Raw genomic sequence first — 24755 nt, 5'->3', positions numbered from 1 at the left:
CACAGCTGCCACATGGCAAACAGACTCCATCTCTGCTAGCACACACCTCTGCTTGGTAGCAGGGTGATGTGAGACTGCAGCTCCATACCACAGGGGGCTTGCAACAGCAAACAAAGAAAATCAATGTTTTATGTATCTGACAAAGACAAATTTTACAGTGGGGGTTGCTTACACCTCCAATTAAGCAATTTATCACTTTAATAGAAAGCAGATTCTTCTGCCATTGAGCTGAGGCACAGAAGGGAGTTTTAAAAAAGGTTCCTAAGTGCTCTCTTTCTCTCAGAAGCAACAGCCAGCTCAGGTTTTTCAGCTAAGGCAGAGTTTGATGTTAAACAGATGTGCATCACAGAATGGCACCTGACAATTCAGAGATGCATTCCTGAGGTATTTCACCTTTGCTGGAGAATGGTCATTTCCCAATCATGTTACATTTAAACAAGCCTTCAACTGAGTGCACAGCCTGCTTAAACGGGAACACTCTATAATCATCCTGAAATGGACAAGGTAATGGAAAATGTTCTGCCTGGTATCTCACTGTAAGGTACCCTTAATCCCTGAACACAGACATTAATTAAGACTGATCAGAGATGGAGCATCCCTGCCTCATGCTGCTTCTTTCAACTCCCCTTCCCCCTGTGGGCACAAAGTAACAGCAGCTCGATCCCACAGATGTAGTGGAGCTGTATGCAGCAGATTACCATGCACACTCATCCCAGCTGTACTGGGGGCAGGCAGTAGCACCCCTGAAAGCCAGTGCAGCTCCTCCTCTGCCCCCATCACCCCTCATCTGCACACCCTTGCTCCTGAATGCAAGCAAAGCTGTGCTGGTTCACTGAGAGTGCTCTGAGGGGAGCAGATTGTTCCAGAACAGACACACACACAGAGCTCTGAAAGCACAGGCTGAGTGCTGTGGGTAAACACACTCAGCAAAATCTCACTGTGCCCTACACTGCTGGAACTGCTCCAGATAGGAAGGGCTCAGGATAACTGACCCCAGGGACACATCCCAGCCCCTTCTCTACAGGAGCAGTTTGTTTTACAGCTAAGGACCAAGGAACTGCTGTGTACACAGACAGGACAGCACTGTGATGAGGGTACTTCCAGGACCTGCTAAAATGATAATCTGCTGTAAATTGCACTTTAGCTCCACTTCTATTATTTCCTCAGAATCTTCAGGTATGCCTCAGCCTGGCTTGGACAATGCCTGATTTATGCACAAAGACAAGTCTTACATCCAAACAGAGCAGATGCCCCATCAAAATTAAAACTTGTCCTTGTCTCCTCCCTTCAAGGTGAGGCAGATGTGCCAGTGCCACATCTAGCTTCTTCCTTTGTGTGCCATGCTTTAGAAAATCAGAAAGGAAGCAGCAGGCAATACCCTCCCCTCTTACACATGATCATACACACAAAGAAGGAATGGATTTGCTTTTAGACAATTATTTACTGAGGGCAAAATATACTGAAATCAATATCCCTGACAATCAATATCCTTATTTATTTGTAGAAAATCTCAGTCTTTAACAAAGAGCAAACCCCAAAAAAGCCAAAGCCATGGAACAGCAGCACTAATATCTGAAAGCCTGAAAGGAGCTTTGTACCTAGCAAATGAAAGAGAACAACAAGGAATTAATGACACAATAGAAAGCTACAATACCAAATACACAGCATAGAGATGGTCCTAGCTCCCATTTGATTAATGGGTAAATTTCACAGAGCTACTGCTCAAAACAGAGCCTGCCATGGACTGTGCTGACAATCTGCTCCCAGCCCTGTTTTTACTTGCTCAGGAAATTGTTCAGGTTTCAGAGGACTTCTCATTCTCCATGTTCCATGGCAAAAGCATCACATGAAGTACATGAATCCAGGCAAACCTGAGCAGCACTGGGGGTTTGACTGCCAGACCATTCACAGTTGTTCCTCTTCAAGGGGAATGCTGACTTTCAGCTGCTCATTTGGAGATCAAAATAAGGCTGCTCCATTCCACTGACTCCCTTTCCTACCTTATCATTCAGGAGCAAGGTGCCTCGTTCTGCCTAGAACACTTGTAAAAGTAAACACCCTGAGCTACACCCTTAACAGAGTAATTCTGCAAATAGTTTTGACCAAGTTAGCAGGGTTTTGCTGGAAAGCTGAAGCAACAACTATTTAATTCCATTTTTTAGGAGTAAATCTGCCTGTCACTCATACTGACCAGGCTGTTCACTGTGGGAATTGGTGCAACACCCCTCACCATGTGGTGCTGGGGACCTGGGGGACTGGGCTGCCTTTCTGGGAGGGCTCTGCAAAGCTCCACTCATTCCTCAAAGAAATCACACAAAAAACACCAGCCCAAGAACACTGCAAAGGAGATCTCATCATCAAGCCTACACATCACCTGGGGTTGATGTATCTTTACCCCAAGTAGCCCAAATTTGGTCACTTTCTAGACATAATCTGAAAGGCAGATTATTGCAGTGAGCAATCACTGTAGGGAGGATGGCTGACTTGACATTTTTAGTGGTGATGTAAGTATTCCTCAGTTAAAACCACAAGCTTCTCCATGGTGGTGACCCTGAGGAGTGACTCATACCCTGGTCAAAGTCAGGAAGAATAAGCCAGCAAGTCACAAAATTGGATCTAACAAGTTCAGAGCAGGCAAAGAAAACATCAACTCCTACAGCAGCGTGCTGACCTGTGCCAACCCTTGCGCTACTCTTGTTCACAAGCTGGACATCCCCTCTCTGCAAACTCAATACAGAGGAGAAAAGCCCTGGCTGAAGTGGACCTGCTGAAAAGCCAGAGTGCTGCAGCTGCAGCTCTTGCAGGAGTTTTCTGCTTCATTTCTTTTCCTGCAGCCAGGTCCAGGCCTCAGCAGTGAGCTGAGCTTTGCAGACACTGTGAAAGTAAAACCAGGAGACTGCATTTCCTTCAGCTAAAATCCATGTGCTGTGGAGGTCAAATGGGGACATTTAAAGGAGATCCTCAGGAAGTATTACATTTCCCTCTGGAGTCACAAGTCCAAACAAAACAAAGCATATGGCCTTTTAGTGCATTCCCAAATTTCCTGCACCAGTCAGATTTCTCTTCCTTCTGTTTAATCCTATCACTTTTGAACCAGACAAACCTGTATGAATCCTGTCAAGCTGACTCTAAAAAATCTGCTAAAGACAGAAAAAGGCAAAGAATTTATACTCTCAGATATAAATCCAAATGCTGAAGGTCAGGCACTAAGGCTGATTCGCATCACTGAACTCATCCTTTGAGGCACACAGGTGAATCAGTCTGAGCTGTAATGCAGCGCCAGTGGACCCAGAATTAGAAATGAACTCCAAAGGTAAGTGTTCTCCCAGCAGCTGGCACTCAGCCTTCCTCCAGGGTACAAGGCAGTCTGCCCTGGGTCCCTAATAAAGCAAGACTGCTGTCTGCACTGAGAGGCTGGAATCATTTCCTCATCACAGCCTGTCTCTGACATCTTAGTCTATGTTTCCAGGCATGACAAACTGCTTTAGCCTGAAGACTCTTTCCAGTTCTCATTTGTAAGGTATTTATATCCTGTCCTCATTTTCCAGATTGTTTGCAAATATAACAAAACAACTGTGGTCGTTAAGATTTTCAGATTTTTCCTTTCTGAAAAATGTGGCAGCCCCAGGGCCAGACCACCTCTTTGTATGGCTGAGAGCCACACACATCCCACAGGCAGGGACACTGCCATGGGCTCCCTCCTGTGCAGCTCATGAATGGATGGGATTCTCCACACTCCATCCAAGACCACTGGTAAGGAGCACATCCTCTATGAGATTTAACTCAGAACAACAGAAAAAAAAAAAAATTTTTGCTGCCTCAAACCAGAATTCATACAAGGTCAGGGAGAAGGCTGAATCCATACAGCCCTGCTATTGACTGAAGAAGTGACTTTACAGACAAAGCAGGGCTGGAGGGACACCTGGAAAGCATTTCCCCTTCCCCTCAGGAAAGGGCAGAAAACCTTGGCTTTACAGAATTTACAGATTTCATTAGAAAGGAATGATCTATCTTTCCTTCTGCATCTCCTTCTGGAAACAAGAGGGTGAAATTTGATCTTTGATTTGCACAGCCTGAAGCGAGGAGCTGCACTTTACCAAATGTGGGAGCTATATACTGAGTTTCATTGCTTTGAAGGGGACTGGGAAAAATGACCAAAACTGCAAACCTAAATAACTACTTTGTGAGATGCTCACAAAGTATGTTCAGACAGTTACAGAATGTTCAAATTCCCAACAGAATCCAGCCAAGGATTGTCTGCCCCAGTAACCATACTCAATAATATTCCTTCTCCAAGGATGCCAGGGCTTGGTGACCCCTCCCAGCCATGGCCCAGGTACATCCAGCAATCCCAGGTACATCCAGCTCCATGGCAATGCCCTCTGCTGAGAAACCAAGCCCATGGTTTCTCTTTCCAGTGGGAATTTCTGCATTCTGCTATTCCCCCTGCCACACAAGAACCCTCATAGATATTCCAGAGCAAGGTGACACAGAAAACCCACCAAAGCCTGCTTAATAAACATCTTTCTTCTGTGCTACTTAACTACCCAGTTCTAATTATCATCTTCATCATCCCCATTTCCTGCACATAGTCAGCCTTTCTGAACAAAATCTGCTGAAGCTGCAAACATGAACTCTGCCTTACATTTGCAATCGTTTTAAAAAGCATCTTGAGACAGCAAAACCTGGCTCATCGAGTTACTGAGCACACCCACCTGCTGCAGAGAATTCCCAGAGCCCCAGATGCTCGTGGAGATGTCCAGGGCAGCAGCCAGAGCCTGATACAAAGGGTCAGCAACAAGAGGGCACTGAGCCACAGCAGGTCTGCACCTTTTCCTGCCACAAACTGCTGCTTCCAGAGGGAGGTGGAGGGAAATCCCTTCAAAACCAGGCCAGGAATGGTTGCTGAAAGGTGTCGGTCATCATGAGTCAACCCAAGACAGTACTGACACAGTCCATCAGTCTGTCCTCTGTAGGAGTGTGCCCCCTGTTAACAGAGTGACAAAACTATCCTTTGTCCCTTCAAAAAGGAAAGAAGCCCAGAAGTTTCTCTCCTTGATTAGGTGAAAAACCATTTGATAGGCCTGGAGGACTTCACGTCAAACTTAAGGATGGCTAATTGGACAGAAGCCAAAAAGTCCCACCTCAGCAATTTACTACAAAAAGAAGTGAACAAAAAAACTAATCACTTTTGTGAGGTGTTTTACCAGGCGCAAGGACCTTTTGCACCTGGCTTGGTTTTTCTCTGTTTATTATTTTGCCTTTTATTAAACCTTTTTGTTTCCAACACTACAACAGAAGCCATCCTGCTGATTTTTATGCCTCCAAGGGCAGCTGAGCTATCTTGGGTGTGTTATAGACCTCCAAGAGCTTATTAAACCTGGCTCAAGGAGGCTTCTATAACAGTCCTCAGCTCTTTTCCTTCCCTCAGCCACACTGCTGAGAAAAGAGACACCAGAAACTGCTCAGCTGCAACTTCATCCCAGCCCTAGGAGAATTCAGGGCTGCAGACAATCCTCTTTCTCACCCAACCCTTGTGTTCACTCCTGCATGGTGCAGAGATGCTGCAGCCCAGGGAGAGGCTCAGCTCAGCTCAGAGCATGCCTGGCAGCCAACACAGAGGGGCTGCCAGCACCCAGTGGCTTCCTGGCAGCAGCATCCTCCCCAAGAGCTCCCTGCTGGCAGCACAAGCACTCATTTCATGATGGCTGGTTTGTGATCCCGCCACGCTGCCCTGCTATTTCTGAACAGCAGGGCTGTAATCGAAGGCGTCTGAGGGCCCAGGAGAGCAGGGAGCTATGAGACTGAGAGTTCCTGTGGTGTCCATGGGCTCTGCATGGCAGGATTCAGGCACAGCCTTTGTCAGGGTTTGGACACTGCACCCAAAGAAGGAGCTCCACAGCTTTCTCTTTCCTGTCCATCCAAAACTCAAGTGTTACTTCTCTAAATGAAATGCTCTGGAAGGAACATTCAAAAGGGTCATCAAAAAGGGTCACCCCAACCTGTCCCAAGAAATCACACATCACTGGCTCTACATGGCACTCTGGCCCTACAGAATTCCTAATACAAGACAGTTCTGGACACCTGAGGAGCAGCTAGCAATGAAAAGGGACACAGGGGACTAATCTAACAGGCACTGAAAGCTTTCACATTTACATTTTGATTCTATTCTTTCCTCTGATCCTGGCATAGCTCATCAGCTGCATAATCCTTGTCTAAATCACAGCTTGTGATGTGGCATCAACACACCCTACCTACATGAGTTACCTGATGGTTTCCAGGAGATTAAGCTACCTGCTGTTAAAACCAAAGCAATTAATTCAGAAATAGAACATAGACATAACACTCAGCACCTGCATTATGGGCTGCTGTAACTGCAGCCCTTAGACCACTCTGAGGAGAAACAGGCTGCAAGCTTCTGCTGCTCATCAGAGCCAGCTTTTGTGACAAGAAAAAGACAACAAGCTAAAATAATGTGATGCAGTCTTCCCTGCTAACATCATCTGCCACTCCTCCTCTGGCACATTCCAGCACCTTGGCTGCTGCTTTGGGGAACCTCTCTTTGTTCAACTCCCAGCACTTTCATGAGCACTAAGCAGAGACTGGAAAAAGAAGCAGCAGCCCAAGCTAGCAGAATGGGATTTCCTTGGCACTTGGACTGCTGGACAGTAGTGCTGACATTTCAGACACAGAGAGCATGGAAAACATCACAAGAACATGAGGCTGCTGCTGCTCCAGCACAGGGGCTGTGACTCTTTATCCATCTTTATCAATCAGCAAGGAATAAAGACAACATTTCACTCTACTGCAGCCAGGTCTGCTCAAGAGTGAACCTTCTTGTTCCTGCTCAGTGGCAATGACCCCTGCACAGGCAGCAGTTCCTTCCTGCAGGACAGGAGAGGGTGAACTCCAACAGCCTGCAGCTGGCTATGAGTGAGGAAAAGACAAGACCAGGGGCCCCATCAGCCCAGGAAAGTTTTATTTTCCACCTCTGCACAAATTGCATGGGCCTTAGCTGGAGCTGGTGCCAAGAGAGATGCCCAAAGATCAGCTCCTGAGGTGCCACAGGCCCTGAGCAGGGTCCTGCAGCCCTCTGCCCATGTGCTCCCTCTGAGTTGTGAGCACCCTCCTCACTCAGGATGGGATGGTTACACTTTGTTCTGCTGCCATGGGGCACACAATGAGTGATGCCCACCCTGCCACCAGTGACAAGGCTGAAGCAGAGACTGGCCACAGAACTAGCTCATTTGAATTTCCTGACCAGCTACTGAAGCTGGTTTAAAAATCCATCCCATTCCTTACCTGAGGTGTTTGTTTCATGGTGCCCTTCACAGCATCTCACTACTGCACAGACCAAGCTCACACTTGTGTTCAATCCCCCAAATTCCCTCTTAGAGGCACTACAGGTATGGCAAATCCCAGTGACACCTGCCCCATGCTTTCTCTGGACACAAGTACAGCAAAACAGCTCTGACTTCTCCCCACACTGACTGAAGGAGCAAATGGCCTGCCTGGACACAGAGCCTGTGTTTGTAACAGGAGCTGCACAGACTCCCTGGGCCAAGGAGGAAAAGCATGTGAAATCCTGAGTGTCTGTGAGCAGCTGAGATGCTTCCCTGCTCAGCTGAGCTGACAGTTCCCCTTCTCCAGGCCTGCATAGGGAGGACAGACCTGAGTGCTCCAAACAGACCCTCTGCAACCTCCTCCTCCCTTTATGGGCAGCACAACACAGCAAACATTTGCTCCAGCAGCCTCAGAACCTGACAGTCCCTCCAAAGACAGCACTATCCCATACAAAGGAGCACTTTTTACCTTTTCTGCCAATTCTTTGTACAGTCAGGGGTAAAACAATTACCTCATTACAGTCACACACCAAATTCCCTTCTGCTGGAATTCACATCAGCCCTACTGCAACTTTATAACATTTGCATTATAAAAATGTCTGCAAAGGAGGCCAAGAAAAACAGCTTTTTGTTCAGAGGAAGCTCTGTGGTCAAGATGATGTCATCAGAAAGCGCCAAATTAATTTCCTGTGGTTACATCCTACAGGAAATCCAAGAAGCTCAGCTTTCTTGCTAAACCAAGTAGTCATTTGTTGTCAATAACTGTTAATTATGTGCCCAGATGTGTCATGAACTAAGGACTATTACCATTAGCCCTCATTCCCTGGACTCCCCTCAGCGAGATCTGTTTAAATCAGTGGGCTGAACACCAGGAAAATGCTCCAGCTCCACATCCCAGGCCAGCCTGGGGTTCTGGAGCTGCTGTGCTCTTGCCAGCACATCAACTCCCCTGCTGCTGCCTCCATGCCCCACACCAGGGGATGAAACCCATGGGGCTCTTCCATGGGGCAAGAAACCCCACAGAAGAGCAGCAGCCACACAGGTTACTCTGTCAGCAGCAACAGGGACCCAGATCAAGAAAATTCCACAAACAATGACAAGTAACAGCTTTTCTGCTCTTCATGAACAGAAACAAGGAAATCAGGAGTGATTCAGGAGGTTTTCCAGCTGGTAAAATAATCAAGAAAATGTCTAGCAAGTCCCTTCCCCAGCCACAGTCCTTCCACAACCTACTAAAGATGAATTTTTCCAGGGCTTACTTGATATTTAACTTACCAAGTTAGTAAAGCAGTAAAGCATTCAGCAAATTCTAGCAGATTTTTTCCACAACTTGCCAATGGGAAATTGATCTTCCTCAGCTTTTAGGTTTCTCCCAAAACCACTTGTGCTTACAGGAATTCTCACCTGCCCTGCTGCCATGCAATCATCAGTCTCCATTTTCCCACTCACACTAGAGGGGAATCCCAGGAGCAGGGGATAGGTGCACTAAAATATGATTCTGTCCTTACAGTGAACTTTCAGTAGAAATGCCTTGGGACAGCCTCCTCAGGCCATGCAGCCACTTCCCTGCACTGGCAGGGAGCCCAGCATAACTGAATGGTCAAGGCAAAGCAGATCCTGCACAATTTGTTCTCAGGTTTGCATGGGTTCTTTTTGCTCTCACTGGTGTTTAGACTAAGTGTATTTTATGCAAGCACTGGGGACAGGGATTTTGCCCATTTCTTGGTAGGAAAAGGCACAACTTAGGATGCAGCTTAGCAGAGTCCAGGTCAGCAGCACCTGTAACACTGGGAAATGTGCTGAGGACAGAGAAGGCTCAGCTGCAGCAACGTGGTACTGACACTGACCCAGCAGCAGCTCCCAGCCCTGGAGCCCAGAGCCTCTGAGCTGTAGGAATGTGGATGGTAAGGGACAGGGAGGCAAAAGAACCTGCTCAGAGCCCAGAGATGGGGGAGGCAAATGGGCAACCCAAGCATCCTGCCCCTCACACATATTATCTACTGGTACAAAGACTTTCCTTAACAAAAGCCAAGTGGATAGCCAGGAGGAGAAGTCACAGCTCTCAAATTCTTGGGGTAAAACAGAGCAGACAAATCATTTTGATCTCTCTGGGAAACCATGCAGTGCAGACTACCAGGTTTGATTGTTTAAAAGGCTTCCTACCTCCCTGTCCTTGAGCTTCATGGCAAGCACCAGCTGATGTCTGTGGTTAGTAAGGGCTTCCCGGTAATTTCCTTTGGAGAAGAATGCAGAGCCCAGATTTCCATGAGCTCGGCATTCTCCTGTCTGGTCACCTGTGCGACATGGAAAACAAACAAAGATTAGCTAATACAGGCACTGCTGGAAGCATCCAGTGGGAAGACTCAAACATGGGGTACAAGCTCTGGTGTGAGAATCAGCATTAGAACAAACTCATCTTTATGTTTAACACACAGCCAAACTTTTCTCTTTGCTGGCCTTCAGAAACTTCTAAGTAGCCATCAATCTTATTTTTAGAATTGTTTTACTTTCTTCTGTGGCCTAACACTTGGCAATTTTCCATTCCTCCCTGTTTATTCCTTGCTTGACATTGTGACGGTCAGACAATGGCCAAGGCCTGGAATAACCACAAAGCAAGCCAGCTTTCTCCAGAAAGCAATTCTGCAGCACAGCTCAGCTCAGATGTACAAAGTACACCTACAACCATCTTCAAGAGAGCAGTCCCTATGCTCTGAGTGAACAATCCTGGCTCAAACTTTGGCATTGTCTCTCCAGCTCTGCACAGAGCCAGGACTTTGTCTCACACCTGTCTGCTCTCCTCCAGCACCCTACAAAGCCAAATGCTCTCACTGTTGTGCAGAATGTACTGAACTCAAGAGAGATTTCTGAATTTGTTTATTTTTAAACACTCTTTGCTCATCATTGTGTCACTGCTGCTTTGTTCCTTCCCAGACTACTGCCCCAGAATCTCAGAGTGAGTACTTCTGTCCATTTTGGAAAAGCAGATGGCTTCATATAAGACTCATGTAAACTTTTGAGACCAAGTCAATACAGGCAATAAGAGCAATTCTCACATACATGAAATCAGGTAATTAGAAGACCCAGTAAAACCTTAGCACACCCACTGATCATCTGCCCTTCACACAGGCAGGCAAACACGGATGCACAAACCTGCATTCTGCACATTTCAGAAGCTTCAGATCAGATTGAGCACCTTGTGAAAACCCACAGAGCATTCCAGAGAGATGCTGATCATTAACCTAGCTCTTGAATTGTCTCACCAGTGCCCACCCAGCACTCCAGGAGTGAAAGGAGCATTCTTACCTAAACTCTTGGCCACGTCCAAGTCCTGCTGCATGTATCCAGTGCTTTTCTCCGTGTTCCCCAGGGACCAGTAGGCGCTGCTGAGCGCAGAGAACACCGAGCCCCGCAGCTTCAGGCTGCACGTGCCAATCTTCAGGGCAGCCTCCAGCACCACCACAGAGGCCCCGTGGTGGCCTGCAGTCAGGAGCTCCTGGCCAATCACAGACACCACAACAAAGGGGCTCTTGTCCAGCTTCATCTTCTGCAGTTGTTGGTAGGTGGGCTCCAGGGACTCTGAAGCGCAAAACCGAAGACAGAGGTACTCAGCAAACCAAGATATTTGCATCAGGAATCACCTTCACAACTCATCTTGACTTTTTTATAAACAGATGACACATGATTTAAGGGCCAGACAGCCCAGATTCAGTGAAGATTTATTAAGGGAGCATGAGGCTCAAAGGTACCATCTAAGATCTGGCACATCAAGACAGATCAACTGGCAAGCTGCTGTTTGCCTTGCAGAAAGCACTTCAGGAAGGCAGCATAAAAAAGAGCTTGGAGTCTCAACATAGAGCACTCTCATCCTGAGCTCTGAAGTCTGGCCTAATGGCAGAAGGAATACAGAAGATATCTGTGGAATTTTGTAGGAGACTGGAAATGGGCCATCTGCAGTGTCTGAGAGCATTGCAGCTTTTGCTCTTTGAGCACAAATCTTCAGATGAATGTCTGCAAAGTCTGTGCCTGTCCAGATACCCCAGGACGTGATGTGTGCTAAGAGAGGTGACCAAAACTGCAGAAAGAAGCTGCTCCTTCTACAGAGGACAGTGCTCCTGTGGCATGACAGCACTGGACCTGCCCAACTGCTTCAATTTGTGCAACTGCAGCAGGGAGCACAGTTGATACACAGCTGCAGGGCAGTCAGCCAGAGATCATCCTGCCAAATTTGGGGATGCTCCCACAGAATACCATGTAGCCTGCATTCTAAGCAGCAGCCCTAGTACCTTTGGGGAGCAAATCAAATTGCATTCACCAGGTAACTGCTGTATAGGACAGAAACTTCCAGATAAATTCGTTTTGGAGGATGGAGAAAAACACTGTAAAAAACCACTGTAAAAATTCAAATACCAACAAGGATATTTTTTCATTTCAGTGCTCCTTGGCTCCTAAGCCCTGTGGCCCCCAGCACCATCTGCTGAGGAGGACAATTGCCATGTTCCCTCCTGACTAACAGCATTAGGGCATTGCAGCACAAAGCCTGCAAGAGACACAGAGCTAGGAGGAGACAACCCCCTTCCTCTAGAGAAAAAAATCTTGGAAACGGGGACACGATGAAAGAGAAAAACACTGCACAGCTCATATGGCTTCAAGGTCTCTGTGATTGCAAACACTGCTTGAACAGAAGCGAATTAGCAGAGCAGCCTTTTTGCCTTCTGGAATGCTGTGTTTTCAGAGACAGCAGTACCACAGAAAAGCTGCTGATGTGCTCTTCTGGGGCAAACACTGGCCTGGGGCATTTCAGATGTGCTGCTCCCAACCTAAACATTGTGGGAGTTGTTCCAGTAACAACACAGGCAGCACCACAGCAGCACACACCTCTGCCTGCACTCATACTAGAGAAAGGAAAAATGAACAAGGACTCCATGGGAACTGCTGTACAAACCCAGTTTGATTCATCTCCAGTGCCCCTCAAGCTGGCTATCACCATCTTAACCAGAAAGATAGTTTTGGTTCCTTCAGTAACTTCAGGCTCCATTCTTGGCATCCTCCTGACTTGGCAGAGAAGCCAAATCTTGAAATCTTTCCCTTCAGCCCTCCAGGTTCTCCTGTGCTCACATTGTGGGACTCCCCACGTGCTTACCTCGCATGGGAGACTTCATGGCGGCCTCCACCATGCCCACCAGGAGCTGCAGGCTCTTGGGATCCTGCGCCAGCCCCGAGGCAAAGGCGGCCAGAGCGTCTGCATGGCGTCCCAGGTACTGCAGGGCCACGCCCTGACGGAAGTATGCCTGCAGGGACAGAGGGAAAGCAGTGACAAACACACACAGGAACAAATAACACAGCTCCTGCAAGGACAGGGGGAAAGCAATGCCCATCACACACAGGAACAAATAACACAGCTCCTGAAAGGACAGAGGCCAAGCAATGACAAACACAAACAGGAACAAGTAACACAGCTCCTGCAGGAACAGAGGGAAAGCAATGTCCATCACTGAGCCATCACAAACAGGAACAAATAACACAGCTCCTGACCTTGTGCTGGTGGACAACAGGCCACACCACGGCATCTCTGGTCACAAGGCTACAATCACTGCCATCAACACAGCAGTCTGGTCTGTGAACCCCACCAGCGTGGACCCCCTCATTGTGATCACCTTTTGAGCTTTTAGCAAGGCCTCTGAACTGTTTTGGGAACTAGGGTTGGTCACTTCTAGGAAAGCAAAGCTTTCCTCTTGGATGTGGCCAAATACTAGTTTAAACTACTTATAACCAGATGCTTTTTCTCTAGACCCTCCTTTCCAGTCTTAGCTCACCAAGCATAGAACCAACCCACTCCCTCTCTCATCAGCTCTTGCCGAGGCCAGTATCAACAGCCAGCACTAGCAGGGCCCAAAATGTACTGAGAGCTCAAGCTGCAATGAAACACAACAAAGATGCAGCCAGGAGCTGAGCTTTCTTTCTCCATTCATACCCAGACACTGTCCAGCACTGCCCCACTTGCTAAGTGCACTATATATACAACCCCCACACACATACACATGTGTACATTGATCTGTACAAGCTCCTTAGACTAAAGACACTCATAATTCTGAAACTGTTTACAAGACCATTTTTCTTCATTTCTTCATTTTCCAAAAAACCATTTATGAGAACCTGCAATACCTTCAGAGTAACTTGTATCTCCTATCACCATGTATCTCCATTTCTACATCAGAAACATCAATATGCAGCTGCAAAGCCTTCCCATACAGAGCTCCTAAATCTGCACAAATTGGCACATCAGGAACCTACACACAAAGCAGGAACTTCAGACACACACCCTGCTCACACAATGAGCACAGGCAAAGCCCTGGCCCAAAGGGTATCCAGAGCTGCCTGGGAGATACTGGGGAAAAGACCACAGAAACCACAACCCAGTATTTACAAAGTACTCAGGTATTTGTAGTACACACATCTGGACATGGTGTTATGAAAAGGTCTTGAATCTTTAAGCACCTTTGATGCCTGCTACTCAGGTTTTATCTTCATGCCCAGCCAATACCTTTCTAATGCAAATTTTGCTGCATTTTGAGTTCATTCAAACCTATTTCAATAGCACAAATAAAGAGGATAAAGCATTATTTGTATTATTTAAAAGTGCTTTAAGAACCAATTCTGCTCCTTGAGATTGGCTCTCTTGGCTAGGACCTCATCACTCTCTCTTGGTCCATAATAGCACAGAGATCTGCACTCAAGATACATTAGGCATACATCTGGGAAGCCTTTTTACTTAAACAGGAGAATTCTTTAATTAATTAATTTCTGAACTTGTTAGAGCATTCAGGCATTTTTGGACTCCAATCCAGGAAGGGAGAGATTAAGGAAAATCAGAAATGATGTGAGAAATTTAGAGACATGAATATTTAATCTCTTTTCCATTAGTAAGTCTTGATTGTAGAACCCCTTTTAATGAATTCAATGAAAGCAAAATGCTTTTCATTAACCTTTAGTATAAATGTGTTCTTATTGAACCAAACAAGCCACTGTACTGGAAACCCAATTCATTGTTAACTAGATTACAAGCATGAAGCTTTAAATCAAAGAAAATACAAAGAACTAACAACATGCAGCAGCCACCAAGCACAAGTCCTCCCAGCAGAGTGTGAACTGTCACCTAAATCATGCTGTACACTATTAAGTCTTGTTTTTGCAGAATTACCATCTAATTGGTTTCTTTACTGCCTGATGAGAGAGGGAGCTGGACACAGCACGACTCTGACTGGGACCTCTCCAGCCCTCAGGGCTGCTTGGTCAGGACAGCTGTGCCTGCCTGGCTCAGAAGGACACACAGCCACCAGCACTGAGCTCCATGTGGGCATCTTCAGCACCTTGTGCTTCACTGCCACATCCTGAGTGCTGACAAATGAGAACCCCCCCATCTGTCACCATGGTATTTTCTGAAAAATCCTCTTTGCCCAGGATTTTCTCCTGGGAAGCTGGGAAGCCTCAGAGAGGAGTGAAAACAATAATTATCTGATCGCTGCTGCTTTGGAATGTGGCTTGGACATTGTTTACCAACAGGTGAATCTTTGATTGGTTCCATGTGAATTGTTTTAATTTAATGACCAATCATGGTCCAGCTGTGTCAAGGCTCTGAGGAGTCACAGGTTTTTATTATTCATTCTTGTGAAGCCTTCTGATGTAGCCTTTGTCTGTCTCAGTATAGTTTTGGAATAGGGACAGGGAAGGATAGGATAGGATAAGGAGGGATGGGATGGGATGGGATGGGATGGGATGGGATGGGATGGGATGGGATGGGATAGTAAATCAGCCTTCTGAGAACTTGGGAGTCAAATTCTCATCTGTCACCTAATCCTGGGGACCTCACAAACACCACACCCATCCCCTGAACCCTGCACATAGAGGGGACACACAGGCTGCAGGTGACAGGAGGAGACAAGACCCACAAATGTGCAGTTCAGTTCCGCACATTCTGCACATCCTTTATGGAAAGGGCTTTTATCCGCTCCCCACATCTATTCCTGGAAGTGCCCCTGGAAACTGCTTAATTTGAATACAAACACAACATTCAAAGCCCAAAAGAGAACCCTATTAATCATAGCAGAAAATACATTTTTTGGCCTATTTTTCTCCTGCAAAAAACCCTTCCTTCCTTCCTCTTCCAGTTTCCAGCATACACAAGAATGCTTTCTGCACATTGTGTTCCCCACGGACCTTTAACTAAATAAATAAAAAGCATTCACACCACCTATTTCCTCCCCAAGAGGCACTCACAAGTTAGTTTAGCATTGGAATGAAGACACTGTATCAAGGGGAAAAGTCTGCAAAGAGGAAATGGTGAGAATCACCCTTTGGAAGAGGAGAGGAAAAGGGAAGGCAGAGAGCCAGCAGCTGCAGCTGAAGGAACGAGCCAAGGAGCAGCTCCTGGTCTGGACACAGACAGAGCCTTCCCCTGCTGAGCGAGCGTTAAATTTTAAATCACATATCAGATACTACAGTGCTCACTCTACAGTAACAATTACATTAATTTTCCAGTGATCTCAAATAAGAAAAAACTATCGATTCCTTTTAAGAAGATTAAAGCAAGGAGAGAGACACTGTTTCACTAAAGACAAGGCAGAAACAGCAGGTGTTTTCTAACCTGGCTCTCTTGCATTCTCATTGTCTCAATACAGACAGCTGGAACCATCCCTTTCATTTCTGCAGCCTCTGCACCACACTTTCCAGGAACAAGGCGCTGTGCGAGAAGAAAGCCTCATTCTCAGCTGGAATTTGGCACCAGATGCATCTCCCCCAATGGGAATTATTTTCTCCTGTCCTTGTTGTAGCAGGATGGACACAGCTGTGCTGTCCCTACCCCCATTGTCCCAGCATGTCAGGGGTTCCAGCACCTGCAGCCAGCCCTCCAGCCTGAGCACACCCAGTGCCTGCAGGACAGGGAGAGCAGCTCTTGCCAGCAGGAACTCCTTGGGAAGGGAAGAGGATTAAAGAGTCCAAAGCAGCTCCACAAAGCAGCCAATCTCATCAAGTACCTGATTCTACCTTGGAGAGACTGTGAAGTGAGATTCCCACACATCTCTGAGAATCAAACACCAGTGCAGGCTCTCACAGACAGGCTGAGCTTCTGCCCAGTTACCAATTTCATACAGCCAAGGGAAGGAGGGAGCACAAGGAATAGATAGCACTTCTTATCCATAATACCTTTGAAAGCACTCTTGATATTTTGGAAGCAAAAATAAATTATTCTAAATAATTAACTGGCAAAATATATTTGGCACTTGAGACTTCTGAGCCATGCACAACACAGATGCTGCTCACACTGCTGGCCTCAGGACAGAACCAGCCAGGTGAAGTGGCATCACTCCCACACAGCACCCAAAGGGGAATAAGGCTTCCTACCCCATTCAGGTTTTGCCACCCATTTTTGCAGATTTGCCTCATGTTTTTCAGAACATTCCATGTTTTCATGGCTGAATTAAGTTTTTTACTGCTTTTCCTACCCTCAATATAATTTTACCAAACTTGTATGAGCATGAGATGAGCACAGGGCAGTTCTGGGCCACAGTCAGCATCTGCCTGGGCAGGCACAGCCCCTCTCTGCAATTCTGAGCACAAGTCTTAAGTTTTCTGCCCAATTTATTGACCCACGTAGCTTCTGTACACTCCAGTATTTTTTTTTTATTATAGCCCATTTAATGTAAAAGGGCAGAATTTCCCTACCAGGAGCTGCCACTGGACTGAAGGCTGCAGTGTCCAGGGAACACAAATAAACATGCTTATTAGCTTTTCTGATCTCATCACTTGAGATCCCATCTAGGCAACTGGCTAGACCCTGAATACTAGATTTCCCTGTGCAATCTGAAACAGGATTAGAATGCAAATGTCATTACTGAATGGCCAATATCAAGAAGGGAGCTGAAATTTTTATTAAATCTTCTGATATCAATATGCAAGAACTGTTTCAGGCAACAGTAATTGGTTTATAATTAATCCAAAATATACAATGAAGATAAAAATACAGTACAAAGACACAGCATGTAAATAATGAATAGGACCTTTAAGTTCCCCAAGATTTTGCCAAATAAAACCAAGTCAAGGTCCTGCCCACAAGGAATGCAGAAACAGATTCTCCATTTGGGATCTCCCCTCCCTGCTCAGGAGCTCCTGTGCCTCCTCCCTTTCTGCAGGATCCCCACAGCCATCACAGGCCACCCTGCTCTGCCACCAAACCTCACCCCACAGGCTCATGGACATGGCACAATGCTGGCCAACATTAACTGGATAACAGAGACAGAGGAGCAAAACTGGAACAGCATCAGAAGAGCTTGCAGCAGAAAATTCCTGTCAAACAAACATGGAAAACTTGAAAAAAAGCACCTTGGTCTTAGACAAAGGCTGCCATTGTACACAGGGGAGGAAACTCCAGCCACCCTCGTGCTGCTGTCAGCTTCAGATCCTGGACAGTCGGCCATGGGGGCAGGAAAGGCAAACACACAGAAAATGCCTCTTCCATAATGCTCCCTTGGTTTGCCAGAGCAGGAGAAGATGCCAAAAACAGCAGGAATAATCTCTGCTGCATTCAGAGCCTGTTCTCAGTCTGCAGCACACCCCTCGTGCAGTCAGAGGTGCCCCCAGGGCTGCCCGTGCCAGCTGTGCCAGGGCTGAGCAGAGCTTGCAAGGGAGCAGCACAAGGGAGGGGATGTGTGAACAGCTGCCACAGCTTCCCAGGGCCAAGCACCAGGTTGGATCCATCCTCTCCCCTTGTAACTGTTTTACAGCCAAATTTTAGAGAAAAATACGGACAAATCTCTGCTGTGGGATTTCAGGAATGCGAGGAGAGGGAAGACTGCACTTTAATTCAGAACACATGTAGCACATGCATAAATACTGCTGCTGACCACACCAGCTGAATTCCTGCTTTCCCAAAATTAAGGTTGTACCCCAGGTAACACTTTTCCTTCACAGTCCTACATGTGGCTGACACCTGAGCCACAGCTGTCAGCCTGCCCTGGAGAATCAGCACAACACATTTGTTGTCTCTGCAGCTTTGTTTCTTTATCTTCTACCTGTTTCCAAGATTCCTCCTACAGAACAACCCTACACAGAAATGGGAATTTCCTCTAGGACCCATGGAGAATATAGAGAAAAACAAGATGGGTGTGTGTGTAAAATATCTTGCCTGGTTCTATCCAAAGAGCATTTAATCATTCTTATTAACTGTGCTTCCAATACCTGCTAATGAGATTCTGTGCACAGCTCACTTGCCCACCTGGAATAAATCGAATTTAATCAGTAAATAAAGAGTCAAACCTTTGTTTACTTAGTTGAAGTAAACAGCCCAGCTTCTCACAGAGATCTTATCCTTGCTGCTCCTTTCTCACATCCTTCAGGCTTACTCTAGGAACAGCAGCTACATCCTGGAACCCCTCTTTAGAGGACATCCCTCTCCATTTCTAACAGCAGCTGCCAGCAGTCAATCTCCCTGTTTTTATCAGCTACAACTCTTAACCACCACTTAACAGCAAGAACCAGCTATGAGTGGAGGGAGGAAAGTGCTCTGGAGGAGTTACAACCAACCTGTCACAGCACAAGGAAAACAGGACCAGCCTCTTCTGCCTGAGGCCAGCAGGCACAGCACAGCAGCATCTGCTACAGCTCCTCCTCAAGGAGGACAGGGACAGTTTGGCACAATTTTTGGCTAAACAGCTTCTTTTAGAAATGGCAGAAGAAAAGATAGGTCACCTTTCATCCTGCTCAGAAGTAACACGAGTCTTTATAAGATATTATTAGATATTTAACAGATATAGAATTATACAAAACTTAAACTAAATGGATTAGCTGACACCTGTATGTGTCTTCTCAGGGAAGCCTGGGGCAGAGGGGCAGGGCTGGTTTGAACACCATTATCACCTGGTGCTTACTTTACTTTCAGTACTGTACCATTATTTAAATTGTAAATTTAGTCCTTTTCCCCAGTCCAGGTACTCTTCCTCTGGACCCCAATACTGGGCTTCACTCTCCATCTGTAAAATTCCTGTGTCTTGCACTGCCCAATTATCCTACCTATTCCTGGTCTTAGCTGCTGTTTGATTGCTGTGAATCTGAAAAGCATTTAGGGCTGTTTTGGAAGCACTCTTGTCTGCACTGAGACAAGATACAGCAGAGGTCATTTAACAACCCTTTAACAACTTTGGTGAAGGTAATTCACCCAAATGACCCAAAACCTCTGTAACTGCTGGAAGTCAGATAAAGTTTGATCAGCAAATGGTGATTTGTGTCTCACAAGAATGAGTGAAATGCAATATTTTAAACTAGAATTTCAGGATTTTAACACAGTTAGTTTTTCCAACACAGCAGACAGACTCCACAAGAACAACACTCTGCATGCAACCAAACATTCAAAGAGAAGTGAAATGCACCCTGAGAGCCACCAGAATTACACTGAGCTTTATGAAAAACAAGCCCCAAAACCACTTCCTTACCAACATCTCCATGGGTCCATTCTCAAGACTGCCCTGATCTTAAGCTACATCTTTTCTTACCGGTGAAGCAGAAAAAAAACCTGAGCAGTACAATCCCCAGAAGACAAAAGTAAGATGAAATTCACCCAGTTAGAGCACAGGATAGCAGTGTACCTGCAGAGGGGGGCTGTTCCATATTCCCTGGAGGAGCAGCTGATGCTCAGCAGGGCTGGGACAGAGGAGCCCAGCACACACCTACTGCAGACATCTCCTGCCTCTTGGCTCACCCTGCCAGCTCCGCCTGCCAAGGACAAAGCTGATGACAGGGGAGAGGGGAAAAATCAAATTTGCAAAAGTACTAAACATATAAATCTCTTTGGCCCAAGTGAACGTGGGAAAAATTCTTCAGCAGGGGCGTCCCATTTAGCAAGTTTTGCCAGATCATTACTCTTGCAATGCAAAGGGGAAAAACATCAACACCGTGTTTCCCTACAATGATTTGCCTCCTTTATCACAGATCTCTGAAGCACCAAGTAATTTAGTAGTTGCTATGGAAACTGCTAGTTTTATTGAACAGCCCTGAAAGGGTCAAGAGGTACCATCAAACTGGCCAATTGTAAATTATTTCCCTGCTAAACATCTGCTTTATTTTAGTTGCCCTACCACTTCTCTGTTTTGCTGTTAGAACAGTATCTGGATGGACTCCAGAATAGGTGTCATTCTTCGGTGGGGTTGCAAGAGCCAAGTCCAAAAATAGCGATTTTCATTTTCTAATACACTGTAAAATCCTTCAAACAATGGAGCCCTACTGAGGGCAGAACAGCAAAGGACTGGGGACTCTTCCCTCTCACTCACATCAGCACCAACCTGAGGCAGTGGTAACCAACACAAAGGGCTGGTTTTCACCATGATCCCTGGGGTTTTCACATGGCTGCTTGCACCAGCCACGAGATGAACAACCCATCAGACTGATCCACTCTTGTCTTCAGAAAAGGGACAAAACAGCAGTAGAAGAGCACCCTGCCCTTCTGAGCGAGCACCCAGCTCTTCTCAGCTTTGCAACCCCAAGAAAATACAGTCTCACAGCAAGGGTCTGTGCTCTAGGCACACAAAACATTGCATTGCTTGTACTGGACTACCAGAAAACAATGTAATCTACCTTCCTTTATTCATCATACACAAAATGGCACCAGAGGCTCCAAATGCTAGTTAGCAGCTTCTATTCCTACAGGCCAGGAGAACAGCAGGAGTACCGGCTGCATTTCCAACTTTGCTATTGAACTCACTGGATTTGTGTCAGTTCCATAAAAGTGCCAAATTCCTTATTATTTCCATTTATTGAATGTGTGTCTAAGGAGCAAGGCTCCCTCTGTGGAGGACATGAGCAGCTCCCCTGTGCAGAGGCATTTTCTGTCTCTTCAACATCACCTGGAAATCCTTATTCCAACATCTTTAACTTGCCTTTAAAGTTATCTTTAAGTAACCTTTAAGTTACAACTGTACTTAATTCAAATAACTGGAATGAGCAGGAGAGAGCATTTTATTACAGAACATACCTGAATTTAAGAGGCTGCATGCTTTCTAATGACAACCATGCCTAAGTTCTGTGCCCAGGGCAAGCCAGTAAAGGGCAGGTTCTGTTCCCTCCTCATACATTCTTCTCCGTTCTTCATCTGGCTGAAATTATTTAAGTGATGACAAAGAAAGCAAAAGCTGTGTCTATCTAGACAAGTTCTGGTCTTTCTCACATATCCTGTGAACTCCATTACTTGTGTAAGGTCTTGGCTTGGAAGAAAATATTCTAAGTTCTGAGGTATTTGGCATGCCTTGGTATGGTGACTCCAACCTTGATTCAGACTTTCCATCCCCAGGAATCCCAGGAGAAATGAAGATATTTTTCTGTACATCCACAGGAAAATTTCTCCTTCGTCAGGCAATGAGTTCATAGTATTAATTTCAGTTCTCTTTTCTAAAATTATCCACCACAGACTAAAATTTCCACACAGCAGATACTGGGGCATTGCTCTGTTAGGATACACTCAGCAGAAGGGATTCTCACAAGGCAGGGCTTGCCTAAGCCTGGACTCCTGAGAAAGCTATCAGGGCTTTATAGAAACTGCAAATCATGCAGAAATAGCTACAGAGAGACCAAAACCAAAGAGAAATGTCTGATGTGTCACAGTTCCCTCCAGCTCATGGGAAATCAGTACATCTGGACTCTGATGCAGGCAGGTGCCAGGTGGTGGAGTACAAATATGAGGGGACGCGTAAGCCAAGAGAGATCCTGCACTTCCAGAGGCACAGTTCAGGAATGCTGGAGGAGAAAACCAAGCAGGGCCCACCCTGCTCCAGGACCACAGCCTGGAGAGAGCACAGGGGAGTCCCAGCTCACAGAATCTGGTGTGTTAATTCTCTCCTGACTAACAGACACAGCAACTGCCCCTACAAAACCAACAGCTCGAGCTTTATGGCACTGAGGATCTGTTCAGCATTCTGCAACACAGCACCCCATGGTAACAGCCCCATTCCAGGAGCCCCTGGGCATGGGCAGAACCTCCAGCACCAGGCAGGCACCACTGGCACAGACCCCCTCAGCTGTGCCCCCAAGGACAAACCCTTCCTTAAGCATTTCCTGCAACCTCCTCTTCCACTGGCCTCTCTTTGGCATTTCCCAGAGGATTTTCTGACAACCAGGTCATGGCTGCTCATCTGTGGAATTCGTGCAGGGTAAATGCAGCCACAGCGAAAGCTCTGTCCCTAGGGAAGGAGAAACTCACAATAATTACAGCTCACTGAGAAACCTCCAGCAATGGGGATGGTTGTAGACTCTTCCCTGCCTGTGAATTGTACAAATTTGAACTTTGGGTGAGAGGTTTAATACAGAAGGCACCAGGCAAGTCTTTTCCACAAGGTACCAAGAGCAAGCAGAACAAAGAGAAGGAAGCACTGCCTGCTGCTTGCCACCGGCCTGCAGCCCTGTCAGAGAGCCAGGAGGAGAACAAGCAGCCTTAGTGAATAATTGAAGATACAGTGATGAAATCTCAGAATGTCAGAGGCATAATACAGTTTTGTAGGTTTCATCATGAAGCCTTGAATTCCCAAATAAGACACACTGAATAATTTATCTCCGTGTCAGTACTGGGTCATCAGCTGTTCACTCACAGCACGCTTCAAGATGCTTGAATGGGTCTGAAGACACTAAAGAACAGGGTCCAGAGGGAAGAGGTGATGAAAACTCAACCCACTCACCCTTCCAAACACTAAGCTCAGATAAAAACGTGCAGAGCCCTCAGTCATGCCCAGTGCATGAGGTCCCACAGGTTCTGAACCTGCTTTAGTGCTGCCCAGCACCACCTTGCCCCAGTGCTGCTCCTCAGCACAAGAGACCAGAGAGCTCTCCTGTGCTGGCTTCAGGCTGGCATCTGCCACCCTGTCACCCAGACTCAGGCTCATCCAGCTCAGATCCAGAGGCTCACCTGTCTGGAGCATCTCAAAGCCCCCAGCCACAGCTCTGTGCCCCTAAAAACCACTCTGTGCCACTAAAAACCACTCTGTGCCACTAAAAACCACTTGCTCAGCAGAGCAGGGGATGAGCACTGCACAGCCTTTGCCCAGACATCATTTGGAGCTCTCCAGGTAGCTGTGTGCACTCAGATTTTATTGGTTTAGCGTATTTCTTTTCACATTTTAGCATTCACTGCTCGGCAGGTACCTGTGCAGCAATCCATACCCAGCCTGTTTAATCAATAACTGTATGGCAGCAAGTAAAAATCCCTGCATTTCCAAGTGGAATCCCACAGTTGCCACACCCAACCACCCATGATGGGATCAGAGAGCACAGCTCAATCTGTCTGGGCAATCTGCTTTCCTAGAAATCTGCTTTAGATAATATGAGCACACAGGCAGGTCACACACAACAAAGCTTGTAGGATTTAAATCAATTCCCAACCATCAAAGACTTTCCCATGTACTAATATCCTGAAACAACCCCCATCAATACTGACTGACCTGGCAGCATGAGTAATTACCTCCTAGTTCATCCTCTAAATGACAGAGGAATCCTTCTCAGCTGAGATATTCCCCTGAGCACCTCCCTAGGAAGAAGGAGCAGTATTCAGAAGCAGAACTGCATGCCTGTGGCTTTCCCAGTGGAAAAGAAAAGCAGCCACCAAGGAATTCCCTTTTCCACCTATGCTGACAGGAAATTTGTAATATATTGGATTATTTGGGAGGGAAAAAAATTAAATGTAATACAACTACATTTGCACATACTCTTTTGGCTTTCACAATAATAAATTTTTTCTATGTTTCTCTTAAAAATATAATTTAAATGACAGAGTCTGGATTAAATTGCAGTAAATTTCCTGAGGCACTAATTATGTCCATTCATTATTTGTAAAATACAACAAACTTTTCAAAGGCTCTTGGTATCATCACTTACACAGTGGGATTTGTGCACTGGTGATTGTAATTAACTGGATACAGAGAGTCAGGAAACACCTGGGTGCTAAAAAGGCAGGGGAAATGTTTAAAAAAAAAAATGGAAAGTGACACTCAAGAGTCTGGAAAGAACTGGTCATTTAAACGACAACATGCCAGACAAAGGCAAAAGACAAGGAATGAAGAAATCAAATTCACTTAAGTGAGCACGTGTGTGCACTCATGCATATGCAAGAGGAAAAAGACAGCCAGCCACAGATCAATCATGCTAACAGACCATATGAACATCAGAAAATGCAGGTCTGAGATAGTCTGTATCCAGTGGGATAGAAAAAGAGACATAAACAAAGATACAACTGCACCAGTGTCACTGTGTCCCTGCAATGTCCTGCAGCAATTTTTTCTGCAGATCAGTTAAGCAGTCTTTCATTCAATTATTGCCTAATTAAGTGAAAAACAAGAACATCATCCTTTAGGTCTTTGTTAACACTTCAGTAAATAATTCCAAGCT

At 46.1% G+C, this 24755-nt stretch overlaps 1 protein-coding gene across 2 annotated transcripts in view; it reads right to left on the bottom strand.

The window, feature by feature from the left end:
• Positions 1-24755, bottom strand: part of TTC28 (tetratricopeptide repeat domain 28) — a 75503-nt gene that overhangs the window by 31901 nt on the left and 18847 nt on the right. For both annotated transcript variants that reach the window (XM_054288589.1, XM_054288590.1), the window contains exons 2-4: positions 12484-12631; positions 10647-10919; positions 9507-9637 (exon numbers count right to left, since the gene is read on the bottom strand). In XM_054288589.1, the coding sequence (XP_054144564.1) occupies positions 9507-9637; positions 10647-10919; positions 12484-12631 (552 nt within the window). The remainder of the gene's footprint in view (positions 1-9506; positions 9638-10646; positions 10920-12483; positions 12632-24755) is intronic.

This window comes from Melozone crissalis, unplaced genomic scaffold, assembly GCF_028551555.1.
Source record: "Melozone crissalis strain CALT ecotype California unplaced genomic scaffold, PUWL_Pcris_2 ptg000063l_1, whole genome shotgun sequence".
Taxonomy (NCBI): Eukaryota; Metazoa; Chordata; class Aves; order Passeriformes; family Passerellidae; genus Melozone; species Melozone crissalis.
The sequence above is the reverse complement of the archived record's forward strand: the minus strand, read 5'-3'. Positions and strand labels throughout refer to the sequence as shown.